Raw genomic sequence first — 20,296 nt, forward strand, 5'->3', positions numbered from 1 at the left:
GGCGTACTGCATTAGCATCGAAAAGCCCCTGCGATATGCAACTTTTCAGGGAAGTCAGAAACCAATATACACAGTCAGTTAGGAAAGCTAAGACTAGCTTTTTCAAACAGAAATGTGCATCCTGTAGCACTAATTCCAAAATGTTTTGGGACACCATAAAGTCCATGGAGAATAAGAGCACCTACTCCCAGCTGCCCACTGCACTGAGGCTAGGAAACACTGTCACCACAGATAAATCTATGATAATAGAGAATTTCAAGAAGCATTTCTCTACAGCTGGCCATGCCGTGGCTACCCCTACCCTGGCCAACAGCTCTCCACACCCGCAGCAACTCCACCCAAATCCAGACAGCTGATGTAATGAAAGAGCTGCAAAATCTGGATCCCTACAAATTAGCTGGGCTAGGAAATCTGGACCCTCTCTTTCTAAAATTATCAGCCGAAATTGTTGCAACCCCTATTACTAGTCAACTTCTCTTTTGTATCGTCTGAGATCCATTAGGGAAGGGGGAGACACTCCAGACCCAAACTGTTATAGACCTATATCCATCCTGCCCTGCCTTTCTAGTCTTCAAAAGCCAAGCCAAGATCACCAACCATTTAGAATCCCACCATACCTTCTCCACTATGCAATCTGGTTTCCGAGCTGGTCATGGTTGCACCTCAGCCACACTCAAGGTCCTAAACGATATCATAACCGCCATCGATAAGAGACAATACTGTGCAGCTGTATTCATCGACCTGGCCAAGGCTTTCAACTCTGCATTCTTATCGGCAGACTCAATAGCCGTGGTTTCTCAAATGACTGCCTCGCCTGGTTCACCAACTACTTCTCAGATAGAGTTCAGTGTGTCAAATCAGAGGGCCTGTGGTCCGGACCTCTGGCAGTCTCAATTCTCGGGCCGACTCTTTTCTCTGTATTTATCAATGATGTCGCTCTTGCTGCTGGTGATTCTCTGATCCACCTGTATACATCTGGCCCTTCCTTGGACACTATGTTAACGAACCTCCAAACGAGCTTCAATGCAATACAAAACTCCTTCCGTGGCCTCCAACTGCTCTTAAATGTTAGTAAAACTAAATGCATGCTCTTCAACCGATTGCTGCCCACCCCCACCTAGCATCACTACTCTGGACGTTTCTGACTTAGTATATGTGGACATCTACAAATACCTAGGTGTCTGGTTAGACTGTAAACTCTCCTTCCAGACTCACATTAAGCATCTCCAATCTAAAGTTAAATCTAGAACCGGCTTCCTATTTCGCAACAAAGCATCCTTCACTCATGCTGCCAAACACACCCTTGTAAAACTGACTATCCTACCGATCCTTGACTTCGGCGATGTCATTTACCAAATAGCCTCCAACACTCTACTCAGCAAATTGGATGCAGTCTATCACAATGCCATCCGTTTTGTCCCCAAAGCCCCATACACTACCCACCACTGCGACCTGTATGCTCTCATTGGCTGGCCCTCGCTACATTTTTGTCGCCAATGAATTGCAAAAATCACTGAAGCTGGAGACTTATATCACCATCGCTAACTTTAAGCATCAGCTGTCAGAGCAGCTTACCGATCGATCGCTGTACCTGTACACAGCCCATCTGTAAATATCACACCCAACTACCTCATCCCCATATTGTTATTTATTTTTTTGCTCTTTTGCACCCCAGTATCTCTACATGCACATCATCATCTGCACATCTATCACTCCAGTGTTAATACTAAATTGTAATTATTTTGCCTCTATGGCCTATTCATTTACTTAACTCCCTAATCTTACTACATTTGCACACACTGTACATAGATGTTTCTATGGTGGTATTTACTGTACGTTTGCTTATCCCATGTGTAACTCAGTGTTGTTTTTGTCACACTGCTTTGCTTTATCTTGACCAGGTTGCAGTTGTAAATGAGAACTTGTTCTCAACTGGCCTGCCTGGTTAAATAAAGGTGAAATTAAAAATTTAAATTTAAAAATATGCCAATTAGGGGAGGGATGGTAGGGTTAGGGAGAAATCTATTTTAAAAATGTAAATACAGTTAGTTAAAAGTTTGGACACACCTACTCCTTCGAAGGTTTATCTTTATTTTTAATATTTTCTGCAATGTAGAATAATAGTGAAGACATCTCAACTATGAAATAACACATATGGAATCACGTAGTAACCACAAGTGTTAAACAAGTCAAAATATATTTTATAATTAAGATTCTTCAAAGTCGCCACCCTTTGCCTTGACAGCTTTGCACACTCTTGGCATTATCTCAACCAGCTTCAGGTGGTAGTCACCTGGAATGCATTTCAATTAACAGATTTTCCTTGGTGAAAGTTCATTTGTGGAATTTCTTTCCTTAATGCGTTTGAGCCAATCAGTTGTGTTGTGACAAGTTAGGGGTGATGCACAGAAGATAGCCCTAATTGTTAAAAGACGAAGTCCATATTATGGCAAGAACAGCTCAAATAAGCAAAGAGAAACGACTGTCCATCATTACTTTAAGACATGAAGATCAGTCAATCCAGAAAATGTCAAGAACTTAAGTTTCTTCAAGTGCAGTCGGATAAACCATCAAGTACTATGATGAAACTGGCTCTCATGAGGACCGCCACAGGAAAGGAAGACCCCGAGTTACCTCTTCTGCAGAGGATAAGTTCATTAGAGTTACCAGCCTCAGAAATTGCAGCCCAAATAAATGCTTCACAGAGTTCAAGTAACAGACACATCTCAACATCAACTGTTCAGAGGAGACCGTGTGAATCAGGCCTTCATGGTCGAATTTCTACTAAAGGACACGAATAATAAGAAAATACTTCCTTGGGCCAAGAAACACGTGTAATGGACATTAGACCTGTGGAAATCTGTCCTTTTGTCTGATGAGTCCAAATTTGAGATTTTTGCTTCCCATCGCTGTGTCTTTGTGAGACACAGAGTTGGTGAACGGATGATCTCCGCATGTGTGGTTCCCAATGTGAAGCATGGAGGAGGAGGTGTGATGGTGTGGGAGTGCTTTTCTAGTAACACTGTCTGTGATTTATTTAGAATTCAAGGTACACTTAACTAGCATGGCTACCACAGCATTATGCAGCGATACGTCAACCCATCTGGTTTGCGCTTAGTGGGACTATTATTTGTTTTTCAACAAGACAATGACCCAACACCCCTCCAGGCTGTGTAAGGGCTATTTGACAAAAAAGGAGAGTGATGGAGTGCTGCATCAGATGACCTGGCCTCCACAATCACCTGACCTCAACCCAATTGAGATGATTTGGGATAAGTTGGACCGCAGAGTGAAGGAAAAGTAGCCAACAAGATCTCAGGATATGTTGGAACTCCTTCAAGACTGTTGGAAAAGCATTCCAGGGAAAGCTGGTTGAGAGAATGCCAAGAGTCTGCAAAGCTGTCATCAAGGCAAAGGGTGGCTATCTGAAGAATCTGAAATATAACATGTTTAACCCTTTTTTGGTTACTACATGATTCCATATGTATTATTTCATAGTTTTGATGTCTTCACTATTATTCTACAACGTGCTGTAGAAAATGTACACTACTGTTTTCTTATTTTATAATATATAATATATGCCTTTTAGCAGATGCTTTTATCCAAAACAACTTACAGCAGTGCGTTCACACATTTCTGTACGGCTGGCCCCGGTGTGAATCCAACCCACAAAGAGTGGCTGTCATTATTGACATTTGTCGTGATGTTGTTTGAGTGTGGTTACTGCTCTAGTTCAGCAAGGAAATACGTTTGTTTGATGGTTTTTCAATGTCGGGTTTTTCCTACATAGTGCGCCCCCACGTCGCCTCCTGCTGTGCGATTGTAAGTGACAACCATAACACATTACATCTAGGAGAGAGGACGATTGTATCCCTTTTTAACAACCCCCATCTGTTTGGCTCCCTACTGACCCAGAAAAAAAGAGAGAATAAGATTGAGAGAACAAAAAGAGGAAGCATAGAAAATAACTGCCCCCATATTGACTATAGACGACCCTAATTTCAATGGTCTCCACTAAACTCATGACTCATGTTCCCATTCCTCCTTTCTTATTTTCCCAACCTCAGCCAATGAGCAAATAGTAGAATATAGAATCTATTTAGTCTTTCTATTTCTATGGCTATCTATCGTTCCATTTCTAGTCTGTCTATGCCAGCCTCCGCTTGCTGATGACCTCATAGTGGAATTGAGATCTATCTCTATGGCCCTTCCCTGATTGACAGAATAGTGACATATGTATCTGTAGAATTGCCATTCTAGCTGTTCTAACTCTATGGCCCTTCCCTGCTTTTCCCTCCCAGCTGATGACCAAACACCCGTCGAAGCGTCTGGGCTGTGGCTCCGAGGGAGAGAGGGACATCCAGGAGCACGCCTTCTTCAGACGCATCGACTGGGAACGCCTCCAGAACCGCGAGATCCAGCCCCCCTTCAAGCCCAAAGGGGTGAGTCACACACACACACACACACACACACACATCCATACACACAACCTACAGTACCCATGTCTGACTAAAATGAGGTTTAAAATAAATGTACATTGTACATGCGGTTTGCTGTCGTCATCTATATTTCTTCTTTAATGCAAAATGTTTGAAGTGGTGGCGCAGTCGTAGCTTTGTGTTCTTTCAGTGGCACAGTGAGTCACATCCCCTGTTCATTGGTATGTTTGGCCCGTTTTCACACACAGTGGACATATACTCCACTGAGGAGTGTGTGTGTCCTATTTGGTTGCTTACTATCCGATGCGATCTCAGTTTCGCATTCGGATGAGTAACAACACACACACACACACACTATGCAAGCGTGTACAATAGACGCACACACACACACACCTGTGAATGTCCTGCGGCCGTCTGTCACCATAGTAGAGCCAAGGCACACTCCCATCTGGTCTGTTGTCAGATCAGATTGGGCTGCATCTGAATGGAGTCTGTTTGGCAACTCTCACAGGTTACAGTCCAGTCCGGGCCAGCACCATTTGTTTAGCATGGCAAAGCCCCAGTGGCTATCGTCTCTCAGTCGTCGCACTGAACCAAAGACAACCTTTTCTAACGACAAAGCCTCTGCATGGGCTACAATACAGTACAACAATACTACTCATTTTACTCATATGTATACCACAATGATTCCTCATTTAACCTCATGTTTTCATATTGTATGCATATATTTCAAGCAGTACTACTATGTAAGTACACATATAGTATGTGCTTAAATCTCCCAGAAATGAGAATATTCCCCAGAGACAAACATTTACACACACACACAAATGTGTAATTACAAAGCAGTAGTTACATAGTGGAGCAACAGAGTGTGTAATAACACACTTTTTCATAATAAAGTGCGTGTGTGTGTGTGTGTGTGTGTGTGTGTGTGTGTGTTCACGATATGAGCGGCCTCGCTGTCATACGAAGTCAGGGAGTGTTTTTGAATCCCTGTGTGTACACACAGACACACACACACATACTTTATTATGAAAGTGAAGTAGGCGAAAGGGATGAAGTAGGTCATTCGGTGTGTACGTTCAGCTGTGTGCGTGTCTTCATTGTCTATCTTCCTTTTAAATATGCATTGCACTTCTGTTCCAAACCCCAGAGGTCTCCAGTGCTTCTCACAAGGTGAATACTGGCATCCCACTGTCCCTGTAGTCTCACGCTGGATTCAATTTGTGTGTGGACTCCAGTATGAGTATGTGGGTAGATGAAATTCTTACTTACGAGCCCCTAACCAACAGTGCATTTTAAAAATATAGATAAGAACTAAAAGTAACAGGTAATTAAAGAGCAGCAGTAAAATAACAATAGCGAGACTATAAACAGGGGGGTACCGGTACAGAGTCAGTGTGCGGGGGCACCGGTTAGTTGAGGCAATATGTACATGTAGGTAGAGTTAGTAAAGTGACTATGTATAGATGATAACAACAGAGAGTAGCAGTGGTGTAAAGGGGGGGGGGGCAATGCAAATAGCCTGGGGAGCCATTTGATTAGATGTTCAGGAGTCTTATGACTTGGGGGTAGAAGCTGTTTAGGAGCCTCTTGGACCTAGACTTGGACCATGCTAGTTTGTCAGTGATGTAGACTCTAAGGAACTTGAAGCTCTCAACCTGCTCCACTGCAGCCCCGTCGATGCAGCCCCGTCTCTCTAATCCTCATCCCCCTCTCATCCTCTCCTCCTCAATCACACTTCATGCCTGTTCTGACAGCTGGGAGATTGCCATTTAATAGCCAGGTACAGCGAGACCCAGGTTAAGAACACTAGAGGGTTTATCCATCTATCGGAAACAGAGCAGGACAGATAGAACGCAGGGGAGAATAACAAGAACACCTGCCACAGTAGCTATTTGTAGATATAGTTTATCTAGACTCGTATTTAGAGTACCACTTGATATGTGGTTTAAGTTTGTAGAGATGGAAGTGGGTCAAAGTGGCAGGATATGAGACTTGCTGATTAATGGTGATGGAATCACCGTGGTCAGGGAGCTTACCGTAAAACTTCAATTAATAGCCCGGGTGTTTATTTGCTTAAATCACTGAACACAACAGGCGCTTATTGGAGACAAACTTCTATTTGAGCCAGGTGTCTTATTTCCTTAATGAGCACAGCTTTTGCTCATTTGCATAGTTCATCGTTTAATTCCAGCATTCACTTCCAGCATTCGAATGTTTTCATTTCCTACACCGTGTTGTGATTTACACATGGCGTCATGTTAATATTGTCTTGCCTCCTAAAAATACATTTAATTTAAAAGAAATTCCTTGACGGAATTATTCTCATATTAACTGTGCATTTTCGGCAGTTCTCACTTGCCACTAGAGAGCGATCGGACGATTTCTAGGGGTTTGTACTCCCGAAGTTGTTCTGCTTGTCAGCTAGCTAGCAGTTCTCAGCTGTTAGCAGTCAATGGTTAGCAGTTTCTTACTGGCTACATCGTTTAATGTAACAAGTCAAACAATGCATGGCAACCTGGTCAATAATTCATTTGGAGCCAGCGTTTATTTAAAACAGACGTTTATTTGATTTAAATTTGTGCCGTTGCGCGGGTATCAAAAGTGGCAGGCGGCTATTTGAGGGACTGCGTTTTAATTTCCGTTACACGGTAGTCATATTGAGGAAGTGTTGGATTGGAACATAAAGCCAGGCACGCATATAAAACACATTAAAAATACTGTCGGCACAAACACACCAATCTACATTTTGGACTGTCTGAGTCACAGTAGATTTTGTAGGCAGGGAAGTCGTGTTATTAGATAAAGCACGTCCACTTGTCCTGGTATGTTTTTAGTGATGGTGATTTTCTGTGTTCTTTTTGGATTTTCCATCCAGATTCATGTGAGAAAGAAACATAATAGTGTTATCTGATGACTAAAGAAACATTTTGGATAATACTATAGTCGGACTGATTTCAAAGGATGGATGAAACGAGAGATATCAGCAGTTCACAAGGATATACCAGGTGTATCTTGGTGTTACAACTGTAGTGTTTTAAGTGTTGTTGACCAAAGAAAATGCCTTCAAGTGTTCACACCCATTGACTTTTTAAAATGGATTCCATTTAGATTTTCTGTCACTGTCCTACACACAATGTCCCAGAATGTCATAATGGAGTTATGTTTATTGACATGTTTACAAAGTAATTAAAAATGAATAGCTGAAATGAGTTGAGTCAATATGTATTTGTTAAGGCAAGCCTAAATAAGTTCAGGAGTAAAATGTTCATTAACAAGTTGCATGGACTCACTCTGTGTGCAATAATGACTACCTTATATCTTTACCACACACATACATTCATCTTTAGGATCGCTCAGTCGAGCAGTGAATTTCAAACACTGATTCAACCACAAAGACCAGGGAGGTTTTCCAATGCCTTGCAAAGAAGGGCACGTATTGCTAGATAGTTTCAAAAAAAAGAGTTGACATTGAATATCCCTTTGAGGATGGTGAAGTTATTAATTACACTTGGGATGGTGTATCAATACATCCACAAAGATACAGGTGTCCTTCCTAACTCAGTTGCCCGAGAGGAAGGAAACCACTCAGAGATTTCAGCATGAGGCCAATGGTGACTTTAAAACAGTTACATGTGATAGGAGAAAACTGAGGATGGATCAACAACATTGTAGTTACTGCACAATACTAACATAATTGACAAGAGTGAAAAGAAGGAAGCCTGTACAGAATAAAACATATTCCAAAACATGCATCCTGTTTGCATCAAGGTACTAAAGCAATACTGAAAATGTTTTGGCAAAGCCATTATTGAGTACCACTCTCAAAAATGTCACGCATAGTGGTGACTGCATCATGTTATGTGTATGCTTGTTATCATTAAGTCTGGGGAGTTTTTCAGGATAAAAGAAAAATAATGGCGCTAAGCACAGGCAAAATCCTAGAGGTTAAACCTGGTTGTCTGCTTTCCACCAGACACTGGGAGATGAATTCACCTTTCAGGAGGTCAAAATACCTCAAACAATAACCTGAAAGGCTATATAAACACTGGATTTGCTTATCAAGAAGACAGTGAATGTTCCTGAGTGGCCGAGTTACAGTTTTAACTTAAATCACCTTGAAAATGGTTGTCTAGCAATGATAACCAAACGATGTTACAGAGCTTGAAGAATTTTGGAAAAAAATTATGTGCAAATGTTGCACAATCCACGCGTTGGAAAGCTCATAGAGATTTACCTAGAAAGACTCACATCTGTATTTGCTGACAAAGGTGCTTCGACAAATTAGTGACTCAGAGGTGTGAATACTTATGCAAATGCGATTTCTATATATAATTTTCAATACATTTGCCAAAATTTCTATTGAGGTATTGTGTGTAGATGGGTTAAAAAATATATATATTTCATCCATTTTGAATTCAGGCTGTAACACAAAATGTGGATTAAGTTGAGGGGTATGAATACTTTCTGAAGGCGCTGTAAGAAGATCATCAAAACAACACTGAGAGGCTGTAGGTCGTTCTGTATTAAGAGCGGATTGGAGAGAGAGAAAGAGAGGTGAGAGAGACACCTCAGCAAGTATTGGAATAGAGACAGACACAGCCATTTATCATACTAAATAGAGTTCCTTTAATGTCTGTGTGTGTGACACGGAGAAAGACCCAAAGTAGGTCAAACAGCAGTTTGCGAGCAATGCAAACTGTCATTAAGGAGTAGCTCAGCGTAACGTGTACAATGAGTGGACATTGTAACAGACATTAAACACAGCGGAAACGAAGCTGTGGCAGGTTTGAGTCAATTTCATTGGAGTCGACAGTCAGTCAATCCAGAAAGTAAGCTGGAATTGCACTTGACTTCATGAATGAATTGAATTTAAGTTTAATTGACCAGAGATATATTTGCATATGGGGGGGTTTAGGTCTCAGAGACAAAGGGGGAGGATTTAAAAGAGGAGAGGAGGTGATAAGAGTTTGGGGCAGAAATATATCGCCTTTGAGTGGAAGATGGTTTTTTTTGGAGGGGGGGATTGTTTGTTTCGATCAATATGAGATCTCTGACTATCTGTGTGACTGACTGGCCACTGTTCAAACAAGACAAATGGCTATTTGCATAGTGATGCAGGCACCACTACGCTCGAATACTACAGTATTCGAGGAGACTGATAGAGGGTGACGGAAGGGATTTGTGCGGTACTCCTTTCATCCATCTCTTTTGTGGACACAAATCCCATAAACCTCATCATAATCTGTTGTGGCGTGAATGAATTTGTGGCTTTTCTTCAACAATATGTATTGTAGGGAGATCTGTGCTCTTTTGCGCCACAAATGTGGCCATATCACTGTGTGCTTTCTCTCTTCTATGTTGATGTGTGTTGTTGCTATCTCTCCTCTTCTCCCTCCTACTGCGTCTTGACACAGAGTGACAGTGGGTGGCTGGTGTCACTTGTCAGTCAGCGTAGGAGTCAAGGAGGACAGTCGGAGGCCCCAGGCCCACTGCGCACACGCACGGACACACACATACACCACACAACTATGAATATAGGACCACTGGACTTTTCCCCTTCGAATCACCACCGACGTGCCGTGTAGACGACCACACCGACCCAATCAATGGAGGTTTTCCAACCACGGTGGAACACACACAGCTGTACAACAATGTAGGCCTCCATAGGGAATCCATAGTGAATTCCACTCTGGAGAAAGAACTTCCACATGCAGACACAGGCTTTCCATGATAGAAAAAAACACTATGCCCACCCAAACGTTACCGAACTGGTTCAGATTTGTACCTTTCACATGGTCCTTTCTGGCATGGATTCCGGCAACTATGTTGGGTGTATTTCTGAGGTGTCCTAATCAGGGATTGATGTAGATTTAGAGTCCATATATCACCAATCTTCCCCTAACTACAAGGGTGGCCAATGGCGTTGCACCTTATTGACATGTAAATTCAACTAACCGATCTGAACACATAAACATCCAAATAAATATTTCTGCGGTAGCAAGAGGAAGCATAACCAACCCTGCTACAGGTGCGCAACGGGGCCAGCACAGTACAGCTTGCATCTGCTTGTCTCGGCTAAGTAATGTGAATCAACCCATATCCTTTTCCTGTGTCGGCTTACTGTACAGAGAGAGAGATATAGAGAGGGAGGGATGTTCCCTGCCAGGTCCCCGGGGAGGTTTAAAGCCCATTAAGTAGAACAAACACACACACACACACACAGTGTAGGTGGAATAACTGATGAGGACAGAGCGAGAAGAGGTGCAGCAGGGTTTCTGGTGTAAACACAGAACCACGCTGTGAAGTTGGAGAATAAGTCTTTAATTCCCCAGTCCCCACTGCCTGTGCTCTCTGTAATGCCCCTATGAACTTTGGTGTCTTATTATCGATTTACCATTGTCATTTTATGTGTTGACTGTAATCCTTAGTAATGTAATGGTCCTAAAGCGGTTCGAGCTGTTATCTATTTGAATTTACCTAATTGCCCAAGGTACTGGCGACAATCCTTAGACTCGTAAGACCCCAACCCAAGAGGGAATCACTGCAACCTACGCACCAGGAAATTCCAAAATAAACCACCATTTTGGGGGGGGGGGGGATTGCCTTTGAAAATAGGTATTCCAAACTCTACAGGCCTTCACGTATTGACTGTTAGAAGGCACACTGTGTCACGAAGTGGAATTGAGGCCTTCACAAGTTCAAGCCACAGCGCGAGGCGCTTTAAAGGGTGTCAGAAGTGTGACGGGACTGACAGCAGTGCTCACAGCCGTATTTTTGGTGTTGGCGGCCATTTTGTGCCATTTGCGTCCCAGTCACCCTAATGTTCTTCAGTAATGCCGTAGGGCTAGAGCAGCTGCTCTTATTCAGATGTATTGCCATACTGTCATGTAACAACCACGCAAAATACGTAAGCAGACGTATTCCCCAGTCACTCTGGATAAGGGCATCTGCTAAATGACTCATGTGAAGTGTAACTCCATTTTCTCTGCCCATTTTGCATTCAAGTTTCTTTTTAAACATACACAACACAATTTGAAATAAGACAACTGAATGCTGGCGTGACTCCATTGAGAACTACGACATACATACATACATACATACATACATACAAATCCATCGCATGCTGTATGTTTTCTAGGACTATCATCTTGCAGACGACAGAAGTGAGATGTTTCACCCATATGCTCCCAGAGCGTTCACGTAGTTGACCTTGGCTTGTTAGCTGTGGAATGCTAATCCAACCTCGCCTGATACGTCTCCCTGCCATTGACAGGTTTGGATAGCCCCGTCTTTACAGTCGCGATGAAAGCTGCTCCACATTTCTCACGTTCAGTTGCAGACGTTTGCTCTGCTCTTGTCAACACTCTTGTCAACACGCCAATTAACCCTTTGACAACCCCGCTGTACATCGATTGGCCACGTGGCTATTTTGATTCAAGTGAACTTTTCGTCTGTCGCAACGCAATCAGATTTGACATTTGAGGTGAGATGTTACATAAGACCTCTATATACAGTGGGGTGTGAAATTATTGACACCCTTGGTAAAGATTAGCAATAAGGACTGTATAAAATAATTCAACTATTGTATGCGCAAGAAAAAAATGAAGTATTTTATACTGATACAATTGCTCAGAGAAAAAAATATATTTTCAAAAGTAATCTTTTTTTTTCAGAAAGGTAGGGGTCATATTTATTTAACACCCTTGTTATTGCTCATCTTTATTTCACATTTACATTTGAGTCATTTAGCAGACTCTCTTACCCAGCACAACTAACAGTAATGAGTGCATACATTTTCATATTGGTCCCCTGTGGGAATCGAACCCTACTGCACCAACGGAGCCGCACTTAATCAAGTGTGTCAATAATTACAGACCCCACTGTACATCCAAACAACACGAGGAGCTCGATCAAAACAGGTTACTAGGTCAGAAGTGGCTAAGACGTGTTTGACTGTAGAGGTCCTGACATCTCCCTCAATTCCCTCTGCGACTCTGTCCAAAGGCTTGTTTGTGCAGTACTGATTAGTGTTTCACAGCTGCGCGCCAATGTTACTTTTTAGACCATTGGATTCAATTGCATTAAAAACATTACAATCCAGGTGACTGGGGATTCCTCCCAAATGGCAACCTACACCCTCTATAGTGCACTACTTTAGGGCCATAGGGCTCTGGTTGAAAGAAAGAGAATGGGGTGTAATTTGGGACTCAGGCTGGGATGTAGAGCATGTCATGTGATGTTAGCATGGAAACAGGAGGGGAGAATAGGGGTATCAGGTGCAAAATGTTCTCTTTCCCCCCCGTTCTCTCGTTTAGCAGACCAGGCGATGGAGGTGGAGGGATATATAATGAAGCCCAGTTTCACATTTGCACATGTACAGTATTTCTTACCTTTGTGTGTTCCGTATGCTACAGTTGCAGCCACCTACGCCTCCCATTTTAAAACCTCTCTTTCTATCCCTCTCTCGCAGTGCGGCAAAGGGGCGGAGAACTTCGACAAGTTCTTCACGCGCACCCAGCCCCAGCTCACGCCCCCCGACCAGCTGGTCATCGCCAACATCGACCAAGCCGACTTCTCAGGCTTCTCCTTCATCAACCCCCAGTTCGTGCACCCCTCCCTGGTCTCCCTGCACACCGTATGAGGGGGAGGGGGCCACGGACCCCCTTCCTACCTCTGCTCCCTACCTAGCACTAACCCTCCACCAACTGCAGCCTCTTCAAGCCAAACTCCCAATCACCAAAACTGGTCCAACTCTACAACAACAACACAGACCCTGATATCAACCGCCATTTTGAGTTCCTCTATCAATGTATTAATGATGTGTCCTATAGGAATGGGACTTGGGGCTCTGAGTGAGAGGAGTTGGTGAGTGGAAGTGCTGTGTGTTAATGGGGAGGGGGAGGGTGAAGGTTTGAGGAAGGAGATGTATGTAGGGTTGATATACTTTCCCACCCACCTGTTGTGTTTGTTTTCGGATGGGTAATTGTTTGAAAGGAATCATGATAGATATTGAAATGAATCATGACAAATATTGAGATGACTGACCTGTTGTTTTGAATGTGTGGGGACAAAACCCATGAAACTATGCCAGTTTTTTTCTGATTCTAGAGCGAAGGGTTAACTTCTTGTTAAACCCTGTACTGGCTATACTAGTCTCCATTGAAACCCAAGGCAACTACAAACATAATCTCTTGTTTTGAGCTATTGGGTCAGAGCCAAATATGAGGTCAGTACAGGGAGACTATGTTTACAGTTTTACCTTATGTTGGTGAGATTTTATTTCAATATGTGTCATTACAGGTGCCCCTATGTTTCAATATACATCAAATAATACACACCCAGTACGAATATCATGACACACTAACAATAACACACACATACAGATGTAGGATCTTAATTTGATCACCCCATTGAAGGAAAACTTTCCTGCATTGCAAATTAAAATGTGTAATGTGTTTGAGGTTTAAAAAGGCTTCTGAAGTTTAATTTCCACTTAGACATTTCAGACTTGTTTTTTTCCCTTACGAAAAATGTATTAACCCCTAAATAAAAAATAAAAAAAGGCTATTAATTATAATCCACATAATAACTCACATTTCCTGTAGCCGCACGGATTATTTTCCTGCTGTAGCAAACTGGCTCAAATTAAGACCATACATCTGTACACACACATTACATTAACACAGGGATATCTTGAACCTTGAACTCCAGGTTGTATGGTTATCTTGTCATTAGGTTTACAACTGTGAGTGGACATTGAGACAGAACACAGTAGAAGTTGTGGTTAGAGGAAGTAGGCAGTGCAACAGTCCCATCTTCTTTCAACACCTACACAAGAATCACAGGTTAACAGAGGTATAAAGGTGGTCGTTCCAAAACCAAATGGTGATCAGGTAGCACTACTTTGTGACAGCCTTTTTTACTATCCTCCTGTCCCGACTTTGTTGTCACTCTGCCCACTTATCAAAAAGGCCCTCAATGGCCATGATTCTCTTTAACCTGAAGAAGTCCTTCAATGTTAAGTTCCCGAGGGAAATTTATTGAGGATTTAGGAAGTAAATTACCTAAAACTCTTTTTTTTTTTTTTTGAGAGAGAGAGAGAGAGAGAGAGAGAGAGAGAGAGAGAGGTAGCGACTAAATTTAAATTGATGTAGAGTTATTGTTTGCTTACTCAATGAACCGTGCAATATTATATTGCATGCTTATACCCTTATACATGGCTATAACGCCATTCTAACCATGTTGACTAGAGTATCACGTTATTAAAACGACTAGTTCCCTTTTCTGCTTTTATGTGATGTCATGCACCCCCCCCCCCTCCCCCCAATTAGTTCTAATTAATATTTTAGTGTAACACATACCAGTGTATTAACTCTTTTGTAAATATTAATGAGCTATTTAAAAAAAAAAAAAAAAGTATAGTATCTCGCAGATTTTATACCAACAACTGAATGTGATTTTATTATGTTAGATAGGTTAACATATTTCTATGTAAAAAATAAAGTAGCCCAAAATATTATCTTTGTAACAATTAGGTGACAAAGTCTTCTAATCGAGTCGGTCGGGATTAGCAAACCGAGAGAAACATCTGTACGACTTTTGCCGCAATTATCAAACGTTTTCCGTTTGCTCTCGTCTCCATCGCACATATCCGATGTCCTTGAATGCGATCGCTGAGTGAGTTGACTGAATGTGTGCCTGGCTCTTTCTTGTATCTGCATGTTGTTGGTGAGGATTTAAAAATAAGTTTAACAAAATGATATAAATGCTGCATGATACTCAGTACCAGTAACCAGGCCCGTGGTTGGATAGCAAGGAGTCTCTGCCCAAACACCAGATCCAAGATCAGCTGAACCTACCCTAATCCTAGCCATTCACAATTAGGAGGCTATGGTCAAATCTGACTACAGATATGTGTTTAGGGTGAACTCCTAAACACGTCTCTGTACTAGACCAGATGGGACAACTTGCTCTCTAGTGTCTCAATGAAGGGGTTTTGTTTCTTCTTATCGTTAGTGTTGTTTGTTCGTATAAAAAAAAAAATACAATTTACATTATTTGTGTTGTCGTCGTTTTTTTTGTTTGGTTATAGATTCTGCTCAAGTGATACAGGAATGTTTTGCGGAATTATCATCATAGCAATTCATATCTTAACATCCAACTGTTGCTAGATTTATACAATTCCCTCGACTTTTGCTCCTATAAACCTTTTCCTAACCTCGTAACTGTGCCAAACCTGAAACAGCCAGAACCCGACAATAGCAGCGTTGCACTAGCTCTAGTCATACCAATGACCCGTCAATACCGAAATCTTATCAATACCGATGTGTTGTCAATACACATGTTTTTTCAATGCCGATGACTCGTCAATACAGATGTCTCTCCCTGGTAGACTCTTTAGTGGTTAGTCCAAGAGAGCGTGCCAACACCACATTTCACAACGTCTTTCCGACCCACGTGCTTCTCGCTAAAAATATGTAGCGAAGGGATTGCTAATTCAAATAATGTCGACGTGGTTCTGATGCCAGACAATCCGGCAGTCGTTTCTTGTAGGTATTTTTAATTTTTATGTCACGTTAGCAGCCTACACCTCTGTGGGAGTTTACCGTTATGCTTTATAGCCGGACAGCAGTATGACCCTTCTGCAATACCATGCCTGCTTACCCCTTACCTTAACTCCCTGTGCCTATCAGTCAGTGTGTGTGTTTACATGTGCGTGTGAGAGAGGGAAGGAAGGAAACCATAAATGAGTGACTGTTGAGTGAATAAATGAGTGAGTGTGTGGATGAGTGAATAATTGATCGGTGAACAACCCCGTTCCTCATCCTATTGGCCTGTTAAACCCCCCCTGTCTGGGTAGCTCATCTCCTCTGTCCATCCTTCCATTCCTCCCCCTTCCTCAGTGCCTGGACAATCGATCCATTCCCTTACTGACAAAGCCCTCATCCCTTCTCCTTCAAGATCCAATCAGTTCATGAAAGCAGTTTCGTCTGAGAAACTCGCCTCTACAGGCTGAGACCTACCTGCCCTTCTTGCCCCTTCCAATCCTCCCAAAACGTACTGGGGAAAGAATTGGCCAAATGTGTTCTTTTTCACCTTCGTTTACATCCTGCTTTATATTTGCCTTAGCTCCTACGCTGTGTGTCCCAAATGGCACCCTATTCCCTATATATTGCACTACTTTTGTCCATAGGCCCTGGTCAAAAGTAGGGCACTATATAGGGAATAGGATGCCATCTGAGAAACAGCCAGCCTCTCCCCCATTCTCTGTTGATTCATGTCCAAACCAAGCGCTTCTTCTGTCCCTGTACATAATGATTTAGATATCTACATAGACTTGTAAAAGAAAGAATATATTGTATTTTGCAAATGGTTTATGTTCATTCTCCCCAAAAACCCTTTGAAAGCGAGTCTGAGCTACTTACCTTGTAATCAATAGTGTCATTTGTACCTACTGTATGATAATGCAAATAAAAAATAAAAAATGGATATTCGGAAGCTGTCTTTTTTACTTAAACATGAACTCAACTCATCAAAATCCACCATTATAAAAAGCCATTCCTGGAAATGACCTGACTCTATTTAAAGGTATTGGGTAACACTTTCCGGTCCATAATAAACCATTTATAAGGCATTTACAAAAAGTTTGCTCGCCATTTACTAATCATTACTCCCACATTTTGAAAGTGTTTCTAAAGTACAAATGGCGCTCACTTTACATTGCAAAAACAGTACTAATGATTCATATGGTGAACACACCATTTATAAATGCCTTATAAATAGTTTATTACAGACTCTTAAAATAAGGTGACATTGCTGTCAACTCACATTCATCAAGTGTTCTGATTGCACTCAAAATGGGTCTGATTTTAAGAGATGCCTCTCCTGCAGAGCCCCAATATCGCTGTCACAGTTTCCTCTCTACTGCTGACATGGACAGGAAGTTTGCAGTTGATATAAGCCATTGGGAAATGAGATTTGAGCAAATAAAGTATGAAAAGGCACAGAAAACGGGGGTTTCAGATGTGAGGAGGAGAAGTCAGACGACCTTACCTGGTTCTATGGTTGTCAACGCATCTCCACTAACAGCAAGAGGACAGACTACAACCAGGAAACAACTTTCACTGACAGTTGGTCCAGTTTTAAATGTTATATGGACACAAAGTCACAATGGCATTTCTCATAAATGTCTGGTGAAAATGAAGCCTCCTGATTTTATGATCCCTTACGGGAATTAACACATGCGATGGAGATGTATGGCAGAGGTTTTACGGTACGTCCACAATCTCCTGAAGCTTCCGTAACAGACGTCCAAGTGTCTCTTGCCATTTGGAAAAGCGTGATGAACCGTAACCAAGGTTCAGTAAGCCTGACTTACCATCACATGTGAGGACCAGGGGTGAGTGCATATGGACATTAAAGTTTAACGAAGCGAGGTGCTGAATTTTTCATTGTGGACGCTTGCGGCACAATCAAAGTATTTTTGTCAGTCGCTGGCTTTCTTATTTACAAGCTCGCTGGCACAGGAAGGCCCCTGCACCTTTGGCAACCAGGTCAGACAAACAGAATACAAAAACTATACTAAGCTGTGGTAGGTAGGTATGTAATGACATTGCTCACTGTAATGTTTGTGTACTTAATACTTATAATTTCATATCTGTGTTTGTGTGAATGCATTTGTGGAAGAGCTTGCGATAAGCATATTCTTGTACTGTGTACGCTACACTTTATCATGTGCATCATGACAAATCAACTTTGATGTGGCACGGACAGACGTGAGTACTGTACACCAAACCGTATGCAGATGTGTTAGTAGGTTGATCATCAGCTCCATTGCCGGGTAGACTGAAGGACATGCTGGTGTTGATGGAGGACTATGGTGTAATGGTCAGATCTGTTAGAACTTATCAGAAACTGCAGCGTCGAGGCGGATCTACAGAGCGGATATCTACGGAACGTCTTACCAACCAACCAGGGGCCAATCAATGAGGTGGAAGGAGCTACATGCATTTCATGTCATTTCAATTCGGTCAATTCAAGGGATGAAATTCAAATATTGTGAACAAGCAAGATATACAGTGCATTCGGAAAGTATTCAGACCCCTTGTCTTTTTCCAAATTTTGTTACATTACAGACTTATTCTAAAATGGATTCCTCACCAATCTACACACAAAAGCCCATAATGACGAAGCAAAAACTGTTTTTTCTAAATGTTTGCAAATGTATCCCCCCCCCAAAAAAAAAAAACTGGTATCACGTTTACATGTGTTCAGACCCTTTACTCTCCACAGCATGATGCTGCCACCGCCATGCTTCACTAAAGGGATGGTGCCAGGTTTCCCCCAGACGTGACGCTTGGCATTCAGGCCAAATAGTTCAATCCTGGTATCATCAGACCAGATAATCTTGAGTCCTTTAAGTGCCTTTTGGCAAACTCCAAGCGGGCTGTCATGTGCCTTTTACTGAGGAGTGGCTTTCTTCTGGCCACTCTAACATAAAGGCATGATTGATGGTCCCTCTGACAGAGATGGTTGTCCTTCTGTTAGGTTCTACCATCTCCACAGAGGAACTCTGGAGCTCTGTCAGAGTGAACATCGGGTTCTTGGTCACCTCCCTGACCAAGGCCCTTCTCCACCAATTGCTCAGTTTGGACGGTGGTTCCAAGCTTCTTCCATTAAAGAATGATGGAGGCCACTGTGTTCTTGGGGACCTTCAATGCTGCAGTTTTTTTTGGTATCCTTCCCCAGATCTGTGCCTCCACACAATCCTGTCTCGGAGCTCTATGGATAATTCCTTTGACCTCATGGCTTGGTTTTTGCTCTGACATACACTGTCAACTGTGGGACCTTATATAGACAGGTGTGTGCTTTTCCAAATCATTTCAAAATCATTTACCACCGGTGGACTCCAATCAACTTGTAGAAACATCTCAAGGATGATCAAAGGAAACCGGATGCACCTGAGCTCAATTTCGAGTCTCATAGCAAAGGGTCTGAATACTCATGCAAACATTTCTCAACCTGTTTTTGCTTTGTCATTATGGGGTATTGTGTGTAGATTGAGGGGGGGGGGAATATTTAATCAATTTTAGAATAATGCTGCAACATAAAATGTGGAAAAGGGGAAGGGGTCTGAATACTTTCTGAATGCACTGCACTATACAACACACGGCTTTACAATGACTTCACCTGAATGAGCAAAAAAAGCCCACTGATAGTCCCATGGAAACATACAGATCTCGGTCTCTCGTTCTCTCTCTCAAGAGGCCAAAGGCTGTTACACAGAAATGGTACAAACATACATCAAGCTCTTCGATGTTTATACGTTTCGAAATAAAAAGCAACACAAACAAATTACATCTTAGCACTCTGTCGTGGGCGCGTGGGTGGGGTGGGGTGGTGGGCAGGAGAGGAGCTGCCATTAGATTTGTTGAATCTCTCTCTCCCCCTTAACAGCAATTAACCCTCTTCAATAAGAGAGCATTTGCTGTCAGCCTGGTATAATTTAATTACTATAAGGCTGGTGATGAAGAGCCATGGGATCCCTCGCTGCCGTATTAAGCCGCCATGGGCCCCGTCCCAAATGGCACACCTATTCAGTACACTACTTTTGACCAGGGCTCGTAGGGCTCTCGTCAAAAGTAGTCCGCTATGTAGGGAAAAGAGTACCATTTGGAACGCAGAACCATATCATTGTGTCAACGGCTTCCCTGAATCTGAATCTATAATGAACTGTCTGCTCTGCTCTACCAGTAACCATTAGGGATGTCTGAGCTGCTATAGCCTGCAGCTCTTAAAGTCTGTTCATTGCTCTAGTGGGAGTATTGGAAGCTCTGTGAAATCAATGTGTA

The 20,296-nt window shown here is 42.3% G+C and overlaps 1 protein-coding gene across 4 annotated transcripts in view; it reads left to right on the forward strand.

Moving 5' to 3' along the window:
- LOC115103872 (protein kinase C alpha type-like) overlaps positions 1-16,934 on the forward strand; it is a 226,402-nt gene extending 209,468 nt beyond the window's left edge. For all 4 annotated transcript variants that reach the window (XM_029624890.2, XM_029624891.2, XM_065006299.1 and 1 more), the window contains 2 exons: positions 4,302-4,442; positions 12,916-16,934. In XM_029624890.2, the coding sequence (XP_029480750.1) occupies positions 4,302-4,442; positions 12,916-13,086 (312 nt within the window). In that variant the 3' untranslated portion in view covers positions 13,087-16,934. The remainder of the gene's footprint in view (positions 1-4,301; positions 4,443-12,915) is intronic.
- The last annotated feature ends 3,362 nt before the right edge of the window (positions 16,935-20,296 follow it).

The sequence above is a fragment of the Oncorhynchus nerka genome, linkage group LG21 (assembly GCF_034236695.1).
Source record: "Oncorhynchus nerka isolate Pitt River linkage group LG21, Oner_Uvic_2.0, whole genome shotgun sequence".
Classification (NCBI taxonomy): domain Eukaryota; kingdom Metazoa; phylum Chordata; class Actinopteri; order Salmoniformes; family Salmonidae; genus Oncorhynchus; species Oncorhynchus nerka.